Consider the following 27,781-nt stretch of genomic DNA (forward strand, 5'->3'; position numbering starts at 1 on the left):
GGACCTCGCAGACCCAAGCGTAACGTGAGGGTTTGCTGGGAACATCTAGAAGAGTCCCCTGTCAACTCCCAACTCCCAATGGCAGTCTGCACCTGCTGGTGGATCCCAGTGGTAAGGGATGCTGTCACACTTAAGAAGAGTCCTATTGGGCTCCAGAGGCAGGTGACAGGTACCGGCAGGCCAAGCGGCATGCAGCTTCAGTGGTTGCCGAGGCAAAACTCAGGCAACTAATGGGAGGAGTTTGGGGAGACCATGTAGAAGGACTTCCGTTGGGCATTGAGGAGATTCTGGTCAACAATCCGGTGGCTTAGGAGGGGGAAGCAGTGCTCCCTCAACACAGTGGGAGTGGGACGCTGCTTGTTGTTGACCTCCTCAACCCTGCTGAAATGCCTTCCATTTAGGAAGCAGAGCGGGGGGACTCAAGGAGTGGACCCACCTATTCCCGGGGATGAAGTTGCTGAAGCACTCAAAAAGCTCTCAGTATCAGGGCCCAAGGGGTGAATGAGATCCGCCTTGGGCTACAAGGGCTCCGGATACTGGAGGGCTGTCCTGGCTGACACGCCTCTGCCGCATTGCGTGGATATAGTGGACAGTGCGGCTGGACTGTCCGACTGGGTTGGTGATCCCCCTTTTTAAAAAGGGGGCTGTGCTCCAACTACAGGGGGACCACACTCCTCAGCCTCCCTGGTAAGGTCTATTCAGCTGAGTAGAGGGTCCACCAGGTTGTTGAACCTCGGATCCAGGAGGAGCAGTGTGGTTTTCGTCCTGGCCATTGAACAGTGGACCTCTATACCCTCGGCAGGGTGGTTGAGGGGGCATGGGAGTTTGCCAAACCAGTCAAAATGTGTTTCATGGATCTGGAGAATGCATTCAACCATGTCCCGTGGGAATTCCTGTGGAGGGGTGTTCCGGGAGTATAGGGTACCAAACCCTGTCATATGGGCTGTTTGGTCCCTGTATGCCCGGTGTCGGAGCTTGGTTCACATTGCCGGTTGTAAGTTGGATTCGTTTCCGGTGACAGTTGGACTTCGCCAGGGATTCTTTTTGTTATTGATTGCGTTCATAACATTTATGGACAGAATTTCAAGGCCAAGCCAGGTGGCTGCAGGATTGAGTCTCCGCTTTTGGCAGATGATGTGGTTCCGTTGTCTTCATCAGGCCATGATCTCCAGCTCCCACTGGAACGGTTCGCAGCAGATTGTGAAGCGGCCGGGATGAGGATCAGCACCTTCAAATCCGAGACTATGGTGCTCAACCTGAAATGGGTGGAATGCCCATTCCGGGCCAGGGAAGAAGTCCTGCCCCAAGAGGAGGAGTTCAAGTATCTTAGGGTCTTCTTCATGAGTGAGCGAAGGATGGAGTGGTAGATCGACAGGCCGACTGGTGAGGTGTCTGCAACGATGTGGACTCTGTACCGGTCTGTCGCGGTGAAGATTTACCAGTCGATCTATGCTCCCACCCTCAACTATGGTCACAAGCTGCGGGTAGTGACCGAAAGAATGAGATCGTGGATACAAGCGGACGAAATGAGTTTCCTCCGCAGGGTGGCCGCACTCTCCCTTAGAGATAGGGTGAGAACTTCGGTCACCCGGGAGGAGCTCGGAGTAGAGCTGCTGCTCCTCCGCATCAGATGAGGTGGATCAAGCATCTGCTCAGGATGCCTCCTGGACACCTCCCTGGGGAGGTAGTCTGGATATTCCCATCTGGGAGGAGACCACGGGGGAGACCCAGCACATGCTGGAGAGACTATGTCTCCAGGCTGGCATGGGAATGCCTTGGGGTCCCCCCAGAGGAGCTGGACCATGTGGCGGGGAAGAGGGAGGTCTGGGCCTCACTTTAGTTGACTGGTAATTAAATGTTATTAATTTACTCAACAAGTTATTACATATTTTGAAGTTGAAATTGAAAACAATTTCCTAATTTCCGAACAATTTTTCCTAATTTTCTAATTTGAATCCTAATTTTAAAAGCATGAGAAATATTTTTTCACTTTAATCAAAATTTGTTGACATGCACAAGAATTTGTGCATTTTGTTACATTTTTTCCAATTTTTTTTTATGAATCATTGACTACACAGACATTACCAGTTAGCTAGGAAATGCATTCAATAGCGACCGATTGGGTTTAAATTCCACTATGAAAACTAAGAAAAATAATCACAAATCACATATTCAATCAATACTAGTTAAGTCCATTATTAAGATATTTTATATTTTATTTTTGTGTTTTTATTTTTTATATTTACTTTTATATTTATATTGTAATTATGATTAGTCGATGAACCATTTGAACATTACAAAATAGCAAATCATTCCAAAACATATAATGACACTGCCAAAGCATTGATAAACATTAGTTACATTATAACTGAATGTTATTTCCCCAAGTAGAAATATGGAAGAACAGGGTGGAAAGTTTTATTTTTCCACAGCGAGTACCCAAAAATCTATATTTCTTTGTAAAATATGAAATAATATATAGCCTTTTTTGTAACATCTGGTACACGATATAGCAGTATGCTTTAGAAAAAAAAAAAAGTTCCTCGACTTATGAACAACTTCTGTTGCCGTGCCAACTTATTTTCATTATTTATTTAATTTTTTCTTGGCCGCTTGAGAAGACCTTGAGGACAGCAGCCACAATCAGATGCAGATGTTGCACTGAAAAGTCACTCAATTTTTTTGTAAAAAAAAAAAAAAAAAAAAAAAAAAAAGATTAAGACAAGATTTGGAAGAAATTGTGAGTGAATGATAGTAATTGCGGGGAATTAAAACGGGAGAGGGTGGATTTAGATGAAGCCCATGTAAAATAGGTTGTATTTTACGCGATCCAAACCGCCCACTGCTATGCGTCCCCCCGCATGGAAAAAAAAGCGGATTCTTTTATGTGCCATGCAGCTGGAAGCGACACCATGCAAAGACATTTCTCGGGGGGGAAGGGGGGCTGCATCCCCGCCTCGCCGTGAACCTTCGGGCCAGTAAACCTGGCTGGCGGAAAAGCACCGGATATGTGAGGAGAAAGAGAGAGAGGGAGAGAGTTTATGATGCGAGTGAAGGGAAAGTGGAAGCAGAAGGGATTCAGAGAGAATAAGTAAAAAGGCAAAAAAGAGAGCAGAATTTTAAGTGGTATCAAGTCTTAAATTTTTCCTTTTGACTTCACTTGTTTAAGGCTAATTATGGCATTTCTTAACCTCGTCCGTGTCTCGCCATCAGCGGATATCACAGATGAAAAGGTGAACATTGATTGGAACAGCCGCATTTTTGATGGAAAATAAAATGTATGGATTTTAAAAAGGCTTTTTTTTTTTTTTTTTTACAAATGCCTGTGTGATGAATTATTTCTATTCAATTCAAACCTAAACATTTTCTAAATATAAAATATGGTCTGTATCTCCTTCTGCCTGTCTGACAGCAAGAAGTTATCTATGAAAATAAATAGGTAATAATAATAATAATAATAATAATAATAATGATAATAATGATAATAATAATAATAATATTACATAATATAATATATATAATTAATATAAATGACTTGTTACTTTGATACTTGAAAGTTTTATTTGTATTTCTTATTCTCCACCCTTTTTTTATACTGTTTATACAATTTCCTACTATTACTTATTGTTGTTATGTTTTACTTGAAACTCTGGCACAACAATTTCCTTTGGGATAAATAAAGTTGTTCTTATTCTTATTCTTATTCTTATTCTTATTCTTATTCTTATTCTTATTCTTATTCTTAATAACAACAACAACAACAATAATAATAATAATAATAACAATTATTCTAATAATAATAATCACTATCATCATCATCATCACTGACAAATAAGATACAAGTAATGTAAATAGTCATTTTTACATAATTAAAGAAATCATAACGTAAGAAGAAATCAAAATGTAATAATTGGTCAGTGTTTTGAAAATAATTAAATATTCAAATTCAAAGATGTCTGTTAGATAGCCATTTGATAATAATTGTAGTTAAGAATTTTGTAAATTAATGTTCATTTCCAAAATCGCTCATTGTGACACAGTGGAAATACAGTTTCCAAATATTGCCAATCTAATGTTTTGTCAAAAATGTTGTACACATTAAATACCTTTTTTTTTTTTAATATAAATGAATTTCTCTTTGAGTCCAAGCAGAAATAGGAAAGGCACAAGGAAGAGGCAGAAAGACAGGATGATATAGAGGAGAAGATGGAGGCAGTTGTTTTTCCCATTAACCTGTGCTGCAGCCCTGGCGTGGCAGTGCAGCAGGGAGGCAGCCCCGAGTTAAAATGTGCATCTTTGGACACAACACAGCAGCGGAGCAAAGGCCGGCCGTGACCACTGGAGTGGAGCTGGATTTAGTTTGGAGTGGATAAAGCGATATCTGGGATGACTTTTCCTGCCCAGTGAACCTGGGCTGGCCGGCTGCCGTCGGAGATCGGGCGGGAGGTCGGCGTCTATCTGCCGGGGCAGCCGCCAGTCACGCTCGGCACATGGAGGCAGTGGCCTCATCTTGGGTTTTGAAAATAATAACGATTATTTATTTTTTAGTTTTTTTGCAACAAAAGCAGTGGACTTCATTTATCCAAAAGGCTAAAAAGAGAAGGATATCTGGATTTGTTCCTTTTTAAATTGAAACATATTGAAAATGTACAACGGACACAGGGTGGCAACAACCGTGACCAAACAAGTCAATGGTTCTGCCGCATTTGAGTAAATATCACCAGACCATAGCAAAAAATTTGAGCGTATCATCATTTTCCATGAAACTGTTTTTGGTTAGTTTAAAGCCAAACACAGATTTTTAAAATAAAATGAAAAAAAAAAAAAGTTTAAATATATTTATATTCATACAAAACACCCAAATATCACACACACACACACACACACACACACACACACACACATGTATGTATATATATATATATATATATATATATATATATGTATGTACAGTATATATGCATATATATATATATATGTATTCTTAATATATTATCCTAAATATTGAAGCAAAAACTGCTGCGTAAATGTATTGAAGTGAGACAATGGTAAGATTACTAGCATGTTTTACTAGCAACACTAGTACGCATAGCTGAAATGCTAAAAGTTGCTAGCAACAATGGCGGCACAAAGTTATTGACGTAGCAAAACAACAACAAATGAACAAAGAAGAAAAACACAACAACAACCGAACAAACAACACCTGAAGAAGCAGCAACTTAAAGATAAGCATGTTAGCTAGCTGTTAGCTGCTAGAGGTCACTGCTATACCACAACTAAACTGTGACTGCTACTGTAGCTAAACATTGAGAGAGCTAGCTAATCCAAGATAAAGCTAATCCAACAAAAAGATGTATTATTCTAGCGCAATAAAATAAGGTAGTCTCAAACTTTTGCTTTAAACTTGTGTCAGTTTCTTGGAAAATTCCGACAGTTTTGTAATTTTTCATTGCAGGATAGGCTACTGGCGCAACCCCTTTCCACATAAAAAATATTTAAAATGACTAATATTTAGCCAAGGATTGAGCAATCGAGAATATATTAAAATGTTATAATATTTTATATATATATAATATTTTGACAGCTCCCCTTGCCCCACTCCTTGTATGGGGAAGGTTAACACTCAAACTGCCAATGGGTAATATTTACCTGTAGATATCTTTGAGGTGTATGTGACATTTCCTAAAAGTGTGTGAAAAAAGATTTTCTTCCCCTGTAGTGACGAAGTTACCCGCATGGATAATGCAGTCTTTTTTGCCCATTTCATTTCAGTCTTGCTGACTGAAATATTGTGTGTCAGCTACTGTTTGATGGTCTATGTTCATGCATTATCTTCCTGCGCATTAATGCATCATAAAAAGTCGACAAACTGTCCTTTTAAAGCAGGAGCTAAACTATCATATACATTGCAAAGTTTATATGTCTAATTTAAGCAAAGGATGTAAATAATAAATCGTACACGCTGAAAATCAGTGCTTTTTATTAAAGGGTAAATTTTAGCCCGTTACCCCTTTTAGGTAATACACAGCAACCTAGCATTTCTAGCGTTAATCAATTTATCGTAATACGTGCTTTTTATAACTGTTGACAGAAACTTGTCAGCTGGTAGAATCTTCCTGTTTTTAGCCAGCTAGCATTAACACATTTCCATTAGCTAGCTAGCTAGCATTAGCATTGGACATTATTTTTACTTCCCATAGTGGAACGAATTTCCAACAGAAAACGGAAAGTGGATAAGAATTTTGACTCATTTATGTTTCTCGGCGGCACGCTGATGCAGTTTTGATACATTAGTTTAATTGAACTGATGGATAAAGGTGCCATTTTCTTGATAAACATCACCTGCAACTTCATGTAGTTTGCAGTTGGTTATGACCTTTTCACGACTTTGATTCGGTGACCTTCATAATATTACTCGTCGAGTAAAAGAGGATTTTTTTTTTCTTCTCTACCTCCACAGTTTTTGGATGAACTGTGCCAAAAAAGAGGGCTTCATAGATATATTCTAACTTTCTTTTTGCTCTTGAAGTTGGGACTTTGTCTTCTAATTTTAGCATAAACTGGTGAAATAATGTAAATTTCAGTTTGTTTTCCCGCCGTCAATGACAGGCGACCGCCCAATCACAGCCGGGCGAGGTTTCAGCCGACAACCTTTAGGCAAAAGAATGAAGGACGACCCTTGTGGTCACGGCAGAGGCCTTTGCGTGCTCAATGTGCGTACGTGCCACGTGCTTATGTGTAAGGTTGGTTACGGGAGAAAATACCTGGGATGGTGGTCGGCTCTGCGGTCGTCCTGAAGGACAGGAGAGCGGGCTTGGACTTGCCCTGGTCGTTCACGGCCACCACGTGGACCTCATACTCTGTGTTCCAATCAAGGCCGTTCAGATGTGTGTAGTCGCTGCCTTGAGGAATGCGAAGCTCCGGCTTCCACACAGAATTATTTTTCTGAGAAGGGGAACGGAGAAGAAAGACTCGTTTTAGATGATACGTGACCCTGACTATAGAAAAACAGCATATTATTCCGAGTGCTGCAAAAACAATTCTTCTGAAAGTTGAATGCTAGGGATGATAAAGGAGTACATTGAAACGTACAAGTATTAACCGAGGTATTTTACTTCAGGTAGACAGTAAAGAAAAAAAAAAAGAAGTAGCACAGAATCACTTCACTGGTAGCATTTCTCTACGATAAAGGTTATTTTAAAGATAGAACCTGACTTCAACTTTTGATAAGCAAAAATGACAGAAAAACACTATTTTTTTTTCCTGGTTGTTTCAGAAAATGGGAAGTACGGTTTAAATAAAATTTTAAAGTTTTTCTTTTGGTTCCTTGTTTCCTATTTGTTTCTTTTCATATCAGTTAAAATAAAATACCCGCTCAAAATAAATACTGACTTGTTTTTTTTGTACCTCCCAATAACCCAACAACCTTGTCGTAACTCGCTGTTTGTTGTCTGTGATATTATTTATAATATTTGTACTTTTGCAACAGTGGAATAAAACGAGTAATAAGTCATCCCAAAATCCCAAGTACATTTTCATTTTCTTCCTGAGGTCACACATTTTTGACACATTAAAAAAGAAAAAAAAAAGAAAGAGAAAAAAGAACACTGTTTTCTCAGTTTCATGTCCTGCCATGGATAAAAGATTGTCAAAATTCAATTTGGATTCACAACCCAAAGTAGCACAGAAGAGTGGCGTCAGTGGCTGACCCTGTTCTTCTTGGCTAGAATACAGCACATGCTCAGCCGTTTACCTGCTAGTTGATCGCTAATACCTGATAGCATGGGAATCCCCGATGCTGTCATGCAAATCTTAAAATTACAGGAACAGTTGGAATTGCAGACAACTTCTGAATCGGACGGCCTGAGGTGGATGCTCGGCCATCAGCATCCCTTTCCATGCAATTGGGACGTATTTGTTTCATGGCCTAAAGGTGACAGACATACCACGGCTGTTCCTTGTAAGCTAGGGTAGCGTTGTTGATCGCGGTATTACGCAAATCGTACAATTGAGGAACCAGGTAGGATTGCAGACATTTTCTGAATCAGATGCCCGTGACAGACTGAGCAAATCATAAAAGCTTGGCTGAAGACCTCACAGAATTTGTTGATCTTATCAAAAGGGTTGCCGATGGCCGTCTCCTTCCGGAAACCACTGCACTGAGCTGTTAAAAGCCTGAGAAGAGGCTCACGCTAGCAACGTTGTTGATGACACGGTCAGATTGGCAGATTATTCAACCAAGCTCTCTATAATCTACTCAACTCTATCATCTGTTTCAGAAGTTGTCTGCAGTTCTATCTGGTTCCGTAATTATGAGATTTGCGTGAAAGCTTCAGGGAATATCAGCGATCGACGGCTGAGTGGTTGCCCTATTCTAGTGGCCAAACAAACCGCGAAGAAGATTGGACTGGGTGTTATTGCAAATCCAAATAGAATTTTTTTATCCCATCATCGTGGGATGGAAAATGAAAATGTAGTTTGCATTTCATGTGGCTGTAAGTTTCGGACTATTGAGCACACTTTTACACAGAAAGTAACTTAATAAAATAAGTGCCGTTGATGCCTTTTTCCAGAAAGTGCCTGGAACACTACAGTAGCCTACCAGGAAAAGTAATTGATCGCTATCTTAATCTGCACTGAGACCCCTAGTCATCTTCTGCAGTGTTATTTTAGTATTTATATTTTATTTTAATTAAACAGCCTGAGAATTCCTGATGAGTTGGCTCGGACATCTGGTCAGGATGCCTCCTGGACACCTCCCAGGGGAGGAATTCCGAGCATGTCCATCTGGGAGGAGACCATGGGGGAGACCCGGCACAAGCTGCATTGTAATTTGAGTTGCCATACTTGTATGCTTCCATAAAGTACCATTTCCTACATGATAGAAATTGCAAGTGAGTGTTGAAAGCAACAAAAAGTATCGAAGGAGCACTATCGCGTGTCCTGTAAGACTCCTAGAATACTCACAGCCTTGTATCGGACCAGGTAGTGCGTGATGGGAGAACCGCCGTCGTCCTGGTTGATCCAGTTGACCTTGTAAGAATTGCCCTGGTTGAGGACCTTGCCCTCTATTTTGGGAGCAGTGGGTTCCCCTGCACGGGACAAACCATGGTAATTATTGAAAAAAAATGAATAAAACATTTTCACAAACACAAACTTTTGTTTGAGCCGACTGATTGACGGCGAAAACAACTGGCAACCTGCTCCATAGGCGTCGCCCGTTTTTGAATTTTTTTATTTCAAGCTTGGTGATTAAGAGTTTTGTTGTTTATGTTGTTGCCTAGAGTTATAAGAGTTTGTGCGGCTAATCTTAAACGAGGTGAGAGGAGGAGACAATCCTGTATTTTTAGACCAAATCCTGCGAGACCTTTGGCTTCCGGGGATTTAACCTTTAAAGTTGTGCTCCGCTGTGAGCTGGAGCGCATTTTTTAAGCCATGATTTATATGAAAAAAATAAATAAAAAGGAGAAGAAGTGTTGAACTTCACTGACATCATAAATTAAATCTCTCATACTTAGCTTGGTAAATCTAACTGTTAAAAAAAAATCAATAAAAAAAAAAAAATCAATAATTAAACCATGCATCCATCTATCCAGTGATCTATCTTTTTATTTTTTATTTTATTTTTGTTTGATTTCATTTTGTTTTTATTTTCTGTTTTATATTTTTATTTTGCTTTTGTTAGATTTATTGTGTCTTGTTTTTTTGTTTGTTTTTGCTTTTTACAAACGCTTCTTGAGCTCCATATAAAAGCAGCCCTCTACTATCTATCCTACTATTATTTATTATTGTTATGTTTTTACTCGAAACTCGGGCACAACAGTTTCCTTCGGGTTAAATAAAATTGTTTTTATTCTTATTCTTATTCTTTTCTATCTATCTATCTATCTATCTATCTATCTATCTATCTATCTATCTATCTATCTATCTATCTATCTATCTATCTATCTATCTATCTATCTATCTACACTTACTCATTGGATAAAACAGATCCATAGTCTAAATTGGATCAATGAAACAATAATAATACTAATAATAATAATAATACTAATAATAATAATAATAATAATAATAATAATAATAATGATAATAATAATAATAATGATAATAATAATAATAATAATAATAGTAGTAATAATAATAATAATAATAATAATAATAATAATAATAATAATGCTATCCATCTTCATACATTTATCAATTTCTACAGTAAAAGACATGTTACTTGCAAACCCAATGCTCTGCAGATCATTAATGCACAAATCACTCTGCTTTCTGGAGGCACCTTGGACTTTCCTTTTGGAGCCTGTGCTCTCCTGCGAGCGTGATCATCTAACACGGCCGGAACATCAGTGTGAAAGGGAGCCTGCCGGGTCAGCGGCTCTGGACCCGCTCATTATTCAACGTGTTTATCCGGCTCTAAGAGCAGCAGATAAAATCTCTCAAGAAAAAAAAAAACTTGCATTCCTTTGTGCTTGACTGCAGCAAGCCAGACTAATTAATTACACAAAGTCTGATAAGTCACTGGCCAATAAGATGGGGTTTCTCATGCTTATCTGAATTTATTTGGGTCATGTGATTCATGCTAAATATCTCTCTGCAGGCCGGGTTGTATTTATTCGCGGGCAAATCACAAGTTAACACACAGATGTTTCACACATTCAGAGAGGACACGCTGTGTTTAGAGTCCTGGTTGTCGATGTTAGCGGGTAAATGAGAGGGAAAGAATGGTTTCATATATGATTAGCATTAGCATGGCTGATCGTGGGCGCGTGTTAGTAACAGCAGCAGCATGAGCATCCAAGAGCATCATTCTGGGTTTGGACATTGTTATTGTTGTATTGTTGCTTTTGTTGTGTTTTGGTTTTTTTGTTTTTTGTTTTCCTGCGGCAAAAATAGAAAAAAAAGAGCTTGTTAGGGAGAACAGCGAACGGCTCCTCCGTGTCAGCCATGAGTTTCGGGGGAATTCTGCTCCGAAAAAAGAAGAAGTTTCATTAGGAATTGTGAAGATGTGGAGGATGGAATGGGACATGCATTTTTTTTTTTTTTTTTTTGTAGAGAAACAGCAAAACCAGACAACCTGCATGCAGCGGGAACGTCATGGGGTCTGACGAAGAGGAGGCATTTATCAGAAGAAGAAATAAGAAATCTTGATAGTGAAAATGTTTATTTATTTATTTTTTTGTGTGGGTGATTGCCTAAGAGTGTGTGTGATGCAACGGGCAGAAAGATGTTGATGTTTGAAATGAAGTAAAAAAAAAAAAGAAAGAAAGAAATAAAAAATGGGTGTTACAAAAATTAAAAAGAAGGACTCTGGTTTTGCAAAGTCACATTTAAGAGGGAACAGTATGTTCCATCCTTCATTAATCCTTTCTTATCGTAGTGTGTTGTATTGGTTTACTCGTACTAACAGAGGGATAGGTTGCCTACTTATAGAATGCAAAACACACTCGCACATATGGAATAAATCAATAAATTAGCAAGATTTTATATTATTGTGGTTTGTACTGAAAGACAAAATACATCAGAATACAACAGAAAATGATATATACAAATATTATATTTATATCTATACCAATATTTGAAAATATAGGTAGTAAATATTTTAAATACTAAAAGATTTTGACACAGGCAAATAAATAAAAATACACACACACACACACACACACACACAAAAGAAAAAGTTATCTTCAAGAAATTTGGGCTCATGACTTTTAAATAAGAAAAACCTTGTGTTTAATTTCCTTATATTACACCGAAGACAAACAGTCTGCTTAAGGATTAAGTGGATTAAATGAACTGTGAAAGAATTGTGAGGAAAGTTTTAAGGAAAAGTTCAAATACTGGTGATTAATTGTTTCATAGAGATGTATATTTAAAGACAGTACATATAAATTAACATAATCATTTTATGTATGGATTATTGGAAAGGAAAAGATACTGTTTAATTTGTACATTTTAAAAAGTAGCTGAATGCTAAACTTATTCTAAATGCAGACGGTATCATATTTCTATTGCCATTAAAGCATCCGGCGTTTATTACATAGGGGGGTAGTAGCGCACAAAATTGTTATTCATGAATATTATAGAACAAATTTAATTCAAATGTGTAATTAGCTCAGGTGAGATTTATTGGTTGATGGCCAGCTGTGTTATCACTCCACATTTATTATATTGCTCTGTTGCATGTTCCCTTGCATGTTATTCTGAACGGGGAAAAATTCTGTCTTGTTATGTCCTTATGTCTTGTAATCCAATTGGTCTGTCTGTCTGTCTGTCATCCATCCATCCATCCATCCATCCATCCATCCATCCATCCATCCATCCATCCATCTTTGTATCTATGTATCCATCTACAGTCGTCAGCTTGATGGCTATAATAATTATAGGTTATTATTATGTTTTTTTTCCTTTTCAATTTAATTTAATTTAATTTAATTTAATTTAATTTTTGTTGCATTATATGGTATGGTATTGCATTTCTTTGCATTACATTAGATTGTACTGTATTGCATTGAATGGTATTGTATTGCATTACATTGCACTGTATTTATCTATTTATTCATTCATTGATATTTGGGACAGGGTTTTATCTGTTCACGGGTGCAGCTGTGTGAAGCAACAAACCCTGCTTAAGGCACCAAACATAGGAACAGCTGAAGGGTACAAGATGTACTGGTGCACTGAGCAGCACCATGCAATGGCATGGATAAACTGAGATGTGGAATGAATGCAGCTTCATGTAACAATTGACCATATTTTATCAAGCATTAATCTTTCTAGGGTATGGTGCCATAGGTTGTTGTAGTTTTTTTTTCTTTTTCCTTAAACATGTTACTATGTATATTTTTAAAATAATTGTAAACATTTTTTACTATTTTTTATTTATTTTTAATTTTTTTACATTTTATTTTAAAGACTTAAAAGACTTGATATATATTTGCCGCATCTTACATCGTCTTGGTTAATTAAAGAAAAAAAAGTACAGCTTTTATTATAGCAAAGCAGGCAGAATGTACAACAATAACAAGCTAATTACCAAAACCAAAACAAACAGTTTAGTGAGTGCAAAGTGTGAGTCCTCAAACAAGGCACTAAACGAAGAATAGCTGCATTTGGTGGTGTGGGATGGGAAAAAAGCATAAAATGAGTTAGGTAATAAGAAAAAAAAAGGAAACTTAAAATGAAAGGAGATGAAAAATTGCTGGATTGAAGACATGCAGGTTTTCTACAGGGGCTCCCAAAGCGGGGGTCAGGACCCCCCAGGGTCTGTCCCGTAAAATTTAAAATCTGGAAACTTAAAAAAAAAAAACCTCAAATAAAGGAACTTCATTCCTTTGAGTGTTACATGAATTTAAAAATGACCTCAGATACGAAAGTGACAAAGAAATAAAATGATCCACCTAAAAAGGCACTAGAATGACAAAAGGATAACACATTAAAAAATAAATGAATGATATAAACAGATAAATAAAAAAAACACAAGTGGTAAATATGTAAATAGGCAACTTAAATTAATAATATAACTGATTAAATACATAATTGAGAAAAATAAATAAATGAAAGATCCAATATATTTTAGTGAATATTTAGAAAAATAAATAAATAAAAATCATAAAATTTTCTTTTTCAGCAGGGGACTTTTTTTTTCGCTTTTGGGAGAGGACGGGGGTCGAGGGTAAACGGGTCTTGACCCCTGGAATTTTGAGAACCCCTGCTGCGCTACGTGTTCCTACATCGGCGAGCAAGAGCGACAACGGATGGGAGGACCGGGAGGCAAAAGTCTAAACTAGCGAACACGGACTTCGTCGGGATGAAAAGTGTCCTTAACATGAATGACTAAAAATTCAAAATCATCTCATTCCAAAAAAATAAAATAAAATAAATTACCTTCTGTTGGCCAGCGAGGACGACATCATCAGCACCATGCAAGAGCCACATGACAAAGTCACATGATGCGCACACACATGATCAGGTAAATAAAAGGGTGGGGGTTGGGGGTGGGGTTGGGGTGGGGGGGACATTTTGGAAAATGATGAGTACATCGGACGCAAAGAAAAAAAAAAACGAGACAAAAAAAAACAATGAATGTTAAGGAAAAATGGTACATAAGGAACATAAAAGGAAAAAAAAAAACAAAATAAAATGCGTAAATACAGTGATTTGCTTTAAAAAACACAGAAATAAAAACATGAAGCTGTGTTGAGCCTTCAATTTTGCTTTGATTGATTGCCGTAACTAAGCCATGAATAAATAAGTAAATTAATATATAAATAAGTAATAATACAAAAGATTCAAAATTTTAAAAGCAACCAAAACTCATTTGATTCATGCAACCAACAGCATTTCCCCTGAAATTTCCCTTTTTTTTTTTTTTTTTAATTTCCGAAAACTCAATCCAGGATGGGATACTTATTATTTTTTCTCTATTTTTTTTTCCTTTTTTTTTTTCCAGGAAAAAAAAAAAAAGGGCAGAGGAAAATCTGTGTCTTTGGGGTCGAAATAAACAACACCATGCGGGCTAACATATTAAATACAACACAGCAGATGAACGCCACCAACACAAGGGGGGTCTCGGTGGTGGGAAGGGTGGGAGGGGAATGGAGGAGGATCTGCGTGGGATGTGACACACTTGAGACTGGAGCAAAAAATATGAGCTGGCGGTGTTTCCGATACATGTTAATGGTCCCAGGATTGTTATGGAGGGAGTAGCAAGCGACACAGACTGCAGTGGATTAAAACGCACAGTGAAGGTGCCTTCGAGGTGGAGTCATTAATGGTTTTTTACTGCTTTAAAAAAAAAAAAAGAAAAAAGAAAAGCAAGGACAAGATTGCTGAACAGCAACACATTTGTAACTGCTGGGTAAGAAAAAGTGAAAAACCACTTAATAATAAAAAAAAAAAAAAAAAAGGACTTTGAACCATGGCAACACCAATCTCGTGGGGTTTACATATAATTGACTTGAAAAACCATCTGCCGCGAAGGAGAACCATGGAGAGCACCTTAATAAAATATTTTTATTCCACTGATTTTTTTTTTGCCATAAATTTCTCATTATGAACACTAGAAGGAAGTGCTGTGTTTGATGGATGTGTCAACTTGAAAAGGAAAGTGAGGATTTCGTTGAAAACAACAGTTTACGCAACAATAACAAAGTTTCAGTTCAGCTATCAAAAACTGAGGGTATTTGGCACTTGAAAAATATTTCAGAGGTGACTGAGAATTTTTTTTTTATAAACAAATATTAAAAAACTGAAAAATGCTTTTCATCGAGTCCCATTATTATTATCGTTATTTTCTGGACATTATGACATTATACTTCACCCTTTGTTTAATCAAGACAGCGGAAGAAGATGTATGTATATATATTTTTTATTTTTATTATCATTTTTTTATATATAAGTCAAATTTGATTTACTACAGTATGATATATATATATGACAACACAGTGGCGCAGTGGTTAGCGCTTTAGTCTCACAGCACAAAGGACTCTATCCTATTTATTTATCCTTTTTATTAAAAAAAACTCCCTTTATGTCCTTTTTTTGCCTTGCAAATTCATCCAAGCTCTTGTTGATACTTACCATGATTAACCCTGTGGTTGATTAGTAAATGTTCTGATAGGATGTGGTGTATGATCACCCACGAGTCCTATCAGTTAACCGATCAGTCAACCGGCTGAACCAATTGATCCAATTGAAATGTTAAGTTTTTAACAGTCGCGAGTCTGTTAAGAGTTGTCACAAAAAACAAGGGCAACCCCCCACCCAAAAAAAAAAAAAAAAAAAAAATCATCAATAAATAGGATTAGTGTGATGCATCTTAGGAGACACACAAAGTGCTTGTTAATTTATTACGCTAACACAAAAAATAACCACACGCTACTCGATTCAAATCATACCCTGGTTAGTGGAACCCATGGGGATTTTCACATAGTTAGCAAAGCCGGTAAAGCTAGCGACTCGCTTCTGGTGCTAAAGCAGGTCAAACACACTGCCGGACTGAGATACTCACTAAGGGCCAGGGTGGTGGCAGCAATGGGGGGTGGAGTCTCTGATGAAAACATGAACGTGAGAGGGTGAAAACATAACAGAAGAAGGCTTCTTTTGACATTTACGTTTCGTTTTTTTTCGGGAACATTTAATACGGCGCCGGGGCTGATTGTTGTTCGCATGAACAACAAAAGAAAATAAAACCCCCCGTAGAGGACTGTCTTAGAAAAATTAGAATATTGTGATTAAGTTCTTTATCTTGTGTAATGCAATTACAAACACAAAAATGTCATACATTTTGGATTCATTACAAATCAACTGAAATATTGCAAGCCTGTTATTATTTTAATATCGCTACTACATCTTGAGAAAACTCAAAAATCCGAACTCAAAATATTAGCATATCATGAAAAAGTAACTTTTTTTTTTTTTTGCATTACAGAAGACAAAGAACTTTATCACAATATTCTGATTTTCTGAGACAGTCCTGTATGTTTACCTTGTCCTGTCACAGCAGCATGACCCACTTACTGCTATTATTATTAATGTATATAATTATAAATTGATTGAATTATAATTAATTATATTGATATAATTAATAATCTATTAAATTTTATTCATTTATGTTGGCTTATATATTTAATGATATATTCCTTGTATAACATTTATAAATGAATTGATTTTGTTATGAACCATTAAATCTGGAGACTTAAGCAGAAAATTAACATTGGCATAATTAGCATACTTTGAATTTGGCACAACCTTTAACCCAAATTTTTGGGTGACAAAGTTCTTAATATGTCATGAACTGTAAAAGCAAATAGGCTGAAATGCCATCAATTTTATGATGACAAAATATGGGATAGAAATTGGGTATTATCTGGAGAACAGTGACTTGTACACATTGCTGAACAAACAATTGTTCAGCGATTTTCAGCTGATGCTCCAAAGGACACGGGAGAAAAGACGTTGAGGCAGCATTTCTCAGTCGATGCCGCATCGTAAACCCTCACTCCTCTTTTAAGGTAATTGACGGAAACGCTCTAAAAATAAAAAAAAATAAAAAATATATAAAAACGTATGGACACAGACTCAGGGTTAAATTAAACACAGACTTTTACGTGCAATAAATCTCTTGCAGTTTTAAGAACCGTAACTTTTTATTACATAAACACGTGTGAAGTTTTTGTGCCATTTGTTCCCCAGCCGGTAGCCTTCAGATTGGGCTACATTCGTCCGCCCCCCCCCTCGTCCACTCAACTTTCCTCCTCCAACCCGCCACCACAGCAATAAACGATAAAAACAGCAACTAGTAAAAGACTCCTACAAAATCCTGTCTACGACCTTTAAAAAATTTAACATGCCTTGAGGTCCTTTTTTTCTCTGCAGATAGTTAGGCTGTCAAAGGAATGACAACAAATACAACTTTACTAAAAACAATGCTAGAAATTATGCAGAAATGCATAATAATAAAAATAGAAAAAATAATTCTAACAAGAACAATAGCAATAATCGTAATAATTATCAAAAAAGTAATACTACCAATGCTAACAATACTAATAGTAATAATACCAATTGTAATAATGATAATATTACTACTACTAATAATAAAAATAATAATGCTAGTAATGAAAATACTACGATTGGTACAACTACTAATAATAATATTAAAAATTGAGAAAAAAACCCTGCGATTGACTAGTAACCATCCTTTCACCCGATGACAGCTGGGATACAGGATAAGTGGAAGAAGATGGATGGATGGATAATAATCATAAAAATAGCAATACTAATACTAATATTACTACAACAACTAATAATAATACAGCAACAACAATAATAATAATAATAAGAATAAGAATAATAATCATCATAATCATCATTACTATTATTATATTACTATTATTATATATAATAATATATAATAAAAGTATAATATATCATTAATATTATATTATGTATTACCATTATTATATTGCTAATATTATTAATACTATTATATAATATAATGTATTTTATTGTCATTATCCTTTTCTAATTTTTATTATTATTATTATTGTTTTTAATAATAATAATAATATTCATTGTTTAAATTTATCCTACCAGCATTGACTTTCACAAAATAAGCTATTAAAAACACATTTCTCCAAAAAAAGGGTGAAGAAATCACCAAACAAAGGTTACCCTTCAAAAAACGACAACAATCCAAATACAAATGACACCAAAATTAGCCTCAAAATTAACGATAAATTCATGTGCAAATGACTTGGGTTACAAGTCATATGTCAAATTTTGAAGAGAATGCAAAATTGGCAAGAAACATGAATAAATAACTAAATAAATTATAATTGTGCATATCCTTTTTTAAGTTCCTCCCACGTCCCTCCATCCCCTGCAGAGGGTTTCATCGTCGGAGCAGGGAAACAGAACCGGCGGGATCAACAAAATCAGCGGCATCCAGTTTAACCTTAATTACCGGGGAACGTTTAATAGAAAAGAGCCATCGGTGCTAACGTGAAAGTCTGAAAGTCGTAACTCTTGCCCTGAAAAAAAAAGGGGCTCGGTAAAGCGAAGGGCGGCCCAAAGCAAAGTTTACAGAATCGTATTTATCTGCAACAAAATAGATGCACCAGATCTTAATGATGTCTCCGGGACTCTAATCAGTGTGTTTTTATGCATTTATTATCGGTGAGTTATGTGTGATGTATTATGGATATGAAATCTGATCTTAAAAAAAAAAAAAAAAAAAAAAAGCTCTGGTTTGGAGAAACTTTGGGTTTTTTGGGAACAACTCTCGAGTTCAGGCGGATGGCAGAGGATCTTAAAAAAAAAAAGAAAAAAAAAAGTGTAAACATCATTATGCCAGTAAGGGGCGGCGAGCACCACTGCGCCGGCGCGAGTGCAAATAGATGTGGAGCCGCCGTTCTGATGTCCCGTCAGCGATCTGGTGTTTTTTAATGAGGGGAAAAAGGAGGAGGCCGCGGCGCATTTTTGAACAAAGTTGGCCCTGGCGCTTTCCCTTTGAGACAAACGAAAAACACCGCATTACATAACATAGTCCGAGGCTAATATGAGCGCTAATTAGACTCCTAAAGACATCTGGGAAGATAAATGTTTAATCCTTGGATTATCTAACGTGCATGTGTCTGAGTATATATGACCGCTTTAGTCCAATTAGGCAGTATTACAATCAAGGACTAATAGAATTCAATAAAAAAGCAATAATCATTGCAGCATTGCAGTGTTTTTTTTTTTTTTACATTTTTGTCCAATATAGGTGTCGCATACACTAGAAAGTACTACAACGAAAATGGACATTGATAAGAAATGACTGAATGATATAGAAAAATAAAATAATTGCAAATTATTATATAGTACTTATATAATAATAATAATAATAATAGTTATGATAATAATAATGACAATGGTAGTTATAATAATAATAATAATAATAATAATAATAATAGTAATAATAATAGTAATAATAATAATAATAATAATAATAATAATAATAATAATAATAATAATAATAATAATAATAATCACCCGAAAAATTGTAAGGCACCACTTAAAACATAAATGACAAAAAATTTTAAAAAGAGACAAACAAAACTGAGTTGCTCTTAAAAGAATAAATAAATAAAGATGTAAAGGAAATTATTCAAAAAATTAACCGGGGATAAAATATACATATTTATTTGCATTTTTTTTTTTTTTTTTTTCCGTTTTTGAAAGCAAATTGTTTATGTCTTGGCCACATGGGGACACCAGAGGGGCCCCTGCCACCTGTGTGTATTCATCAGGGGAAATGAGAGATAAACCAAAATTTACTCGACAATTGAGAGAATGGTTTTCATCCAGACTTAAGCCTGGATTAAATCAGGATTTAATCTTTCAATGTGAGGAGAGGAAAATCACACATACTGATTGAGGGATTTATTTCCTAATCCTTTCCCGACTAAAGGTTTGCATTTGCATATTTTCACACATTTAAGAATTCCCCTTGTGTCAAACACGCTTTGAAAAAAAAATGAATGCATTAACAAACAAATAAACAATAAAAAAAAAAGAAATAAGAAAAAAAAAAAATGAAAGTCAAGTCAGAGTGGCCTGTTAGAATGATAAAATTAACAAATCTGCATAAAACTATATGGGTATATAAGTGAGTCCAATTCATAACTAGAAATTTTTACTTATTACTTGAGGTAACTTCATAATTTATCACTGTTATTCCTTCTAAACATACGGGTATTATTATTTATCATATTATTATTATTATTTATTATAATATTGAAAAGGGACAAATTAAATAATCAAAGAATATCTGGCACAAATATTTAAGGCTCAGAGTAAGTAATAGAATTATCTTCATGTTGCCTGATGCCAAAATAAGCAAAATAAGATTAAAATTAAAATCAAAATTAGATAAACTACTTTGATCCAAGCACCAAAACACATGAAAATAGAAAGCGATAGAAGTTATTTTTTACGAGAAGTTAAAGTATATGAACTAATATTATGTTGAGAGGCTGCACAATGATTCTTTATTTTATTTCATCTAATTCTATTTCGGGGGATGGGTATTTAAGGAAAATCAAAAAGAAAAACACACACATAAAAACCAAAAACATTAATAACACAATGTGGTTTTCATTCAACTTATACCAAACTATTGAAATTAAAGTGCGATGTGTTTTTTATTCTCATCATCAAAGAGAGACAAATGATTTCCGAAGAACCCGCCTGATTTTCTAATTATGTTTTGAGAAGAAAATCAATGTAAAAAAGAACAAGGACACAACAGAGCAGCAAAAAAAAAAAAAAAAGAAGTAGAAAACCCTGTTTTCTAAGCGTTTTACCGTTGCCATCCTGTAAACAGATGTAAATTCCCAATTTAAACAGATTGTCATGGCAGCGTTTTGCATGTCCACATCATTTTGACCAGCTGTTTTCTTTTTTTGTGAACAACATCCCGCCAGGCCGTTTGTCTGGTAAAAAGGCTGAGAAGCGACGGAAGGAAACGACATCAGCCAGACGGAGGAATTCCTGCGCCGTCACATCTGTCTGCAAGACGATCCGTTTTCCGTCTTCCAAACCGAATTCAGAACAGATCGTCTGGAGAGCGTGTAATAATTTGTATTTAAAAAAAATAAAAATAAAAAAGAATGACAGAGTATGAATTTGACCTCCAGTATTCTCAAGTCTTTTTTGATTATTGATTTCTTTTTTCTTATTAATATCTCTTACTCTCTGCCTTAGGATTGAAGAAGAAATTAGTCAATAATTAGGTTTTATTATTACTTTTTCTTTCTAATACGACAATTTGTAAATTTTGATCTCTAAGGTTTTCGAATTTGATTTATTTAATTTTTGAAAATTATTTGTTTAACACACTTCATCTTTGCTGAATAACTGTGTGATTTGGATAATTACAATGGATCATTGTTATTATAATGGTTCATTACCCTAAAAATCACAAATGCACTTTAAAAAGACTAAACACTTGTTGCTCTTAATTTTCAGAAAATAATATTTACACATTTTTATCTCTTACTTTTTCAAAGGGGTTTTTCGTTTGCTGTTATAATTTAATTTTATGCTTTTTACACACTATAAATTTACATATAAAGCACAAATAGGCATTGGGTTAAACATGAAATTGGATAATAATAGTTTTTGTTTTTTCAAATAAAGTGCTTCTTACAGTTTCATTTCATTACACAAATGTACATATGGACTAAAGATTAAAGTTGAGATTGGATAAAATAATAAAGCGTTAATGTAGTAAGAGATAAGAGTTAAAATTCATTTCTTATTACATTTATTTTCATTTATATACATATATATATGTATGGACACACACATGTTTCTGTTTTTATTTGAAGAACATTGTCACATTGACCATTTTAAGTTGGTTCATAAAAACAAATGGGCTTTGGATTATGGCTGTAATTGTAATATGATAATAATAATAAAAATAAAAAAAAGCTATGGGTTTAACTAATTCCTCTTTATGACGATGGAAATTGAGCGGTTGAAGTACAGGGGAGAACCTCAGCAGGAAGTTGGTGCCCCTTTTCTTGGGGTCGACAAAAAGCCTGCAATTTCAGCACCCGGTACCAGAAATGACCACGAAGACCCGAAAGAAGTGCGAAGGCGCGCCGCTGCAGTTGTGCGACGCAGCTAGAGACACTGACACCAAGGTGCTACAAGGAGGCAAAGCTGAAGGATGTTGAGGACAAGGACAAGGAGAAGGAGGAGGAGGAGGAGCGTCGTTATGACGACAAGGGTGACAATATTCACATATTCACACTAGTAAACAAACCTGAAACGGCATTAGAGTAATGGAAAGGGGAGCCATCTGGAAAGACAGTGTAGCATGGGATGAATGGGGTGGAAAACGAATAGAAAATAAAATAAAGTAAAAAAAAAAATTGACGTTGGGGGAGGGAGCAAAAGCATAAATGGTCGGATGTATGTTTGTGTGTGTGTGTGTGTGTGTGTGTGTGTTTGAGGGGCGGGGAAGCAAAAAAAAAGAGGGCAAACTTACTTGTGAAAGACAAGCCTGAGGAGTCTGGCGGAATACAGAATCGATGGATGAAGAGAGGATGAGGAGGAGAAAAGGAGGACGAAGGAGAAAAGAAGAAACAAAAGAGATGAAATGAGAAAGGTGGATAATGAAGGAGGGGCCCCGGCATCGGCCCGAAATCACCGAGCATTCTTAGTCCCTTCGGTTTTCGCAGATAACTTTGGCTTTCACCTCTAAATAAGAAATAGAATTTTCTTGCAAAGACTTGAGCTGCACTTCTTTGGCTTGTGGTGGCTTTGGGAAAAAAAAACAAAAAAAAAAAAAAGATTTCTGTCTCAAAATAAAGACACATGGTCTTAATTGTTGATGCCTGGATTCTATTGTTACACCCTGCATTGGAACGATTTAGATTAAGCATTATTACATTAGATTTTGTTTACTGCCGGATCGATAATGAAAGAATAATATGATTAAATGTGTTTTTCATTGGTGTATAATGACTTCAGTCCAAAGGGAGACGCAGAGTCATCCATCACTTCGCGGTGGAAAGAGACCGAGGGGAAAATGTAAGTTGCTTTTGTGTGCCTTAGTGTAAAGCATCCAAGAATGGACCTACTTTGGTTACCTGAACCTGTCGGAGGGGTTTCCTCCAACAAGATGTTGAGTAATGTGATGTCAACAAGGTGGGTCTCATGCCTAACCTAATGGAAAGAGTTTGATGTTTAAATAAACAAAATATGCTGTCTTTGGGAAAAAACAAACAAACCAAAAAAAATAATAAAAAAAATAAAAACAACCTTGGTTTGGATTCATTATTTATTTATTCATTGATTGATTTGGTCATTTATTTATTATATTTTTATCAAATTTTAATAATATTTATTTTATATTATATTATATTATATTATATATTTATATATACATACATATTATTACATTATTATTATTATTAGTATTAGTATTATTATTATTATTATTATTATTATTATTATTATTATTATTATTATTATTATTATTATTATTATCTTTTCCTCCTGTTGGCTTTTCCCTTCAGGGGTAACCACAGTGCATCGACCTTCCCCATCTAACCATAATAACAATAATAATAATAATAATAACATCTATTATGATTAGTATTGTAATTTGTTTTCTTGTTTATATTCTGTCTTAATATAATTTTTTGTTCTATTTTTGTTCCTATTATCCTTTAGGATTCATTCATATTTAGCTTTGTTGTTTGAGCCTAAAGCAGGAAGGTTTGTAGTTTTAACCTCATCGAAGTAACTTGTCATTGAACTCTATGTTAATAAGTTAAACCAAAAGTTAAGCCCTGGTTCAACCAGTTTGATGTCAAAACTACTGCAGTAGTTTGGTTTCCTCAACTTTACAAATAAGGACATATTTTTTTTGTCCAACAAAGTACCTTTGTAACTGACAACTTTAAAATCAACTCTTTTTTTTTAACTTTTTTGTCAGACAAACTAACCCGGTAGCTTGTTTTCCAAGAAAAAAAAATCCTTAAATTACCAAGCTGGCTCTCTGAACTCACTTAAAAACTTACTAAAAGAGCACAGAAAATCTAATAACAAATTCCGATGTGCCACTGGAGTAACTCTTTGCCACCTGACTTCCTGCCAGGAATCCTTGAGGGCTAAACTTCTCCCTTCTGCTCCGCCCTTGGTTGTTTGCAGAACAGCTTCCCAGTGCAGCGAGAGCCTATTAACCCGATCTGAAGCACTTAATTATACACTTTTCTCCAGTGTGTAGTTCCCTCATTCCGGCTAAACCGTTTCCTCTAACAACCTTTTGTCACTGGCTGTGTTACTTCATCAGCGGTGTCGCCCTACTTCTAGCGTTTCTGAAAATGATTTAAAAAAAAAAAAAAAAAAAAGTCTGTCTTTCCTGGTGAATATTCTGTCACAAAACATCTGGCAGAGGAACGCTTTCTTTAATAATTAGACGCTCAAGGTCATATTTGTACTCTTGCACGGCGGAATATTCATCGGAACGTCGGCCTCTGCAGCTCTGCCGAATGACGATCGCCTTGACGGATGAGAACCAAATCCGATAGACGGTTCTTATTGTTTACGGGGAGCAGACTCTTTTTATTTCTGCATATGTTTATGTAAGGGTGTGCATATACGGGACTGTCTCAGAAAATTAGAATATTGTGATAAAGTTCTTTATCTTCTGCAATGCAATTACTGAAAAAAAAAGTCATATATTCTGGATTCATTACAAATCAACTGAAATATTGCAAGCCTTTTATTATTTTAATATTGCTGATTATGGCTTACATCTTAAGAAAACTCAAAAATCCTATCTCAAAATATTAGAATATCATAAAAAAGTAATTTTTGTTTTTTTACTGTTTTTCTAAAGGTTTATGAGATATGTGAATTTATATGTATAAGACATATGAATATATAGTTTATATAGAATCTTTCTCCCTATACAGCAAAAATCTAAATCAGAGGTCCCCAAACTTTTTCCTGCGAGGGCCAAATAACTTTTCCCTTCTCTGACGGGGGCCGGGCCAGTTTGTGACAAAAAGTGTGATGATAGTAGAGGTGTCTGAACGTAAACATTTATTGTTTACCAGAAAGCCACATATAGCCAAATATTAAAATTTAATTAATTGATTAAAAATAAAAATAAAAAAATAATAGCATTACTAATGAAATAAATAACACTATTTAGGAAATAAATAATAATCAAATAACCCTTTTAAAGTTTTTCACAGAAAAAAAAGACCAGATAAGGCACAGACTGCAGGATGGTGGAATAGAAGGTTATGTTCTATGCATGTACAAGTCATGATTACGTGGCATCATAATGCGTCTCTGGTGTTGTTCAGGGGCTGGAAAAAATGTGGAGGCGGGCCATATCCGGCCCCAAGGCCGTAGTTTGGGGACCACTAATGTAAACATATATTTTTATATATGCTGGAATATCTTCAACGACCTGCTAAATTATAAAAATGCTGCAGGGGGGGGTTGTCAACATAATGCTTGACCTCAAAAGGCCACATATCCCTAAATGTAACTAAATGTAACCAAATGTGACGTAAAATAAATGTAACTACTCGTTAATATTAAATAACTCTGACTTTATGACTCATTCAAATCCAAAATGCTACATATGCATTTGCATGGATGTAAAAAAAAAAATTATATATATTTTTACTACTTGCTCTGTTACAAAGCTAGCTGTCACTGCTGCAGTATTTTTTGGATGCAGCTTTCATCAACACATTCTGCTGCCGTCGTAGTTTGGCTTTTAATTCTTGAAAAATGTGTCGTATTTCTGGAAGGCTAAATTTGGTAAACTTAGTGTCACAACGCCGACGTAGATTATGCTAATTCACAACCGACACTGCCTCATAACACAGAAGACATACTGCTTTTTCCTTGAAGCATAAACATGTAGTCGTCTTCCCATTTTCTCTTGAAACAGCCTTCAATCTGCATCAACTTTTCTCTTTCTGGACATTTAGGGATCATTTGTGTTTCCATGTTGAAAATAGCATTGATGTAGATACACTGCAATCTAATGGCGGGATGCTGGCACTTCACGGGGAATATGATTGGTATGAATTGTGGAAAATGTAGTTTAAGGTCCATTTTACTTATTTATTCTAACAATCAGACCTTTTAAGAGGTTCTCGCGGGCCACGGAAAATGACATGGCGGGCCACATTTGGCCCGCGGGCCTTGAGTTTGACACATGGGTCTTAAACGGTTAAAAATACCCTCTGTCCACCCCGCAGGGGGCAGAAGTTGTGATTCAATCGCTCTCTGCAAAGGTGTTTTCCAGCCTGTCTTTCTCTATCTTCCCGCCGAAAGTGAAAAATTGTACGTTCCCTCCCCCCCAAGAAATATTTGAGGTGTCATCACATGCTGCCGTTTCCATGGAAAGACAGACATTTTCCGGGCAGCTTTGACCTTTGGTGAAAAAAAAAAAAAAAAAAAAAAACGCAATTCTTCACACCGGAGTATTAATCAGCTTTAAGAATGTGAGCGTACGTGCAGACAGCTTTCAATAAATCAACCGAAGCGCTGGAGAAAAATTGGAGATACGAGAGTTTGGTCCAGGTAATAAAACAGGCAGAACTTTGTGTGAAAAAAAAAAAGTAAAAAGGCTGCTCTTTCGTTGCCTGAGATTATCCGGGGAACATCCTGAACCAAATACTTTTATAGTAAAAAAAACATTAAACATAAATGTGTCAAATTATTTTTCAATTTTTTTTTTTTTTAAATTTTATCTAGTTTTTATTTCCCATTTTTAGATCAATTCTATTTTATGATTCATTAATGACACGTCAATGTAATCATTCGTTCACTGGTAAACGAAACAATATGTTGTTGAATATGTTGGTGTGCAAAGGCTGTTTGAAGAGGTGCTATTTCTTTTCTTATTTTGTTAATTAAGTTTTGAAAAAGACCACATTTTTTTGACAGAAAAATTTTGAAAAAATCACCTTCAATATAATTACATTTAGATCAGTTATTACTCGCAACTCAATAGAAAAGGTCAAATTGATTCAAATGTAAAGTAATCCCAATTTATATACACCAAATAAGGCCCTCCTCCAGCCTGTATTTATAGTGTATTACTTACTACATTATTATTCCTTCATTTATTCACAGGATAATTATTGTAAGGCTTTGTATTTTGTATTTCAGATCTGTTTCAATGTATTTGTTATTTGTAAAGCATATACATTTGGTAACTATTATTGTAAAGACACTGATACAAACAAAGCTATTCCATTTCTTTCCTAAGTGTGAATAAGCGGCATATAAAATCTGGCCTAGGCTCTATTTCACAAACGTATGACAAAAAACTTGGTGATTTAACAGTTTTAACACACAGGTTGGATTTTTTGATTTTTTTTTTTCCAGTGAAAAATGGCTTTCTTTCTGTAAATAAAGCAATTTAAGTGAAAACTCTGTTTTTTAAGGCTGGGTCTAAATTTACAATTACACAATTTACATGCTAAAATGCCGGCGTCGGGCAAATATCACACCTTTCCATTATGCTGCAAATGCGAAAAATGGTTGATTTCGATTTGTAATGTTTTGTTTTTGTTTTCCCCAGTGCGAAAAGGCCTTTTAACTGTAATTCAACCACTTTTATTGAAAACTATATTTTAGCAGCTAGGTCGGCCAGTATCGGTTTCGTTATTGACACCCCGCTAAACCAAAACAAAAATAACAAACGCCTTGCGGTCTAAAACACGATATCGGGCGTCGGCAA

At 35.7% G+C, this 27,781-nt stretch overlaps 1 protein-coding gene across 7 annotated transcripts in view; it reads right to left on the reverse strand.

Annotated features, from left to right (window-relative positions):
- The window catches only part of ncam1a (neural cell adhesion molecule 1a), a 343,382-nt gene that overhangs the window by 24,167 nt on the left and 291,434 nt on the right, over window positions 1-27,781 (reverse strand). For 3 of the 7 annotated variants that reach the window (XM_086160449.1, XM_086160452.1, XM_086160447.1), the window contains 4 exons: window positions 22,544-22,567; window positions 16,016-16,054; window positions 8,968-9,092; window positions 6,765-6,945 (listed from right to left, as the gene is read on the reverse strand). In XM_086160449.1, coding sequence (XP_086016575.1) covers window positions 6,765-6,945; window positions 8,968-9,092; window positions 16,016-16,054; window positions 22,544-22,567 — 369 coding nt within the window. The remainder of the gene's footprint in view (window positions 1-6,764; window positions 6,946-8,967; window positions 9,093-16,015; window positions 16,055-22,543; window positions 22,568-27,781) is intronic. The other 4 variants (XM_086160451.1, XM_086160450.1, XM_086160453.1 and 1 more) reach the window with 2 other exon arrangements.

This window comes from Fistularia commersonii, chromosome 15, assembly GCF_037954325.1.
Source record: "Fistularia commersonii isolate RoL2024-O1a breed Wild chromosome 15, RoL_Fcom_v1.0, whole genome shotgun sequence".
NCBI lineage: Eukaryota > Metazoa > Chordata > Actinopteri > Syngnathiformes > Fistulariidae > Fistularia > Fistularia commersonii.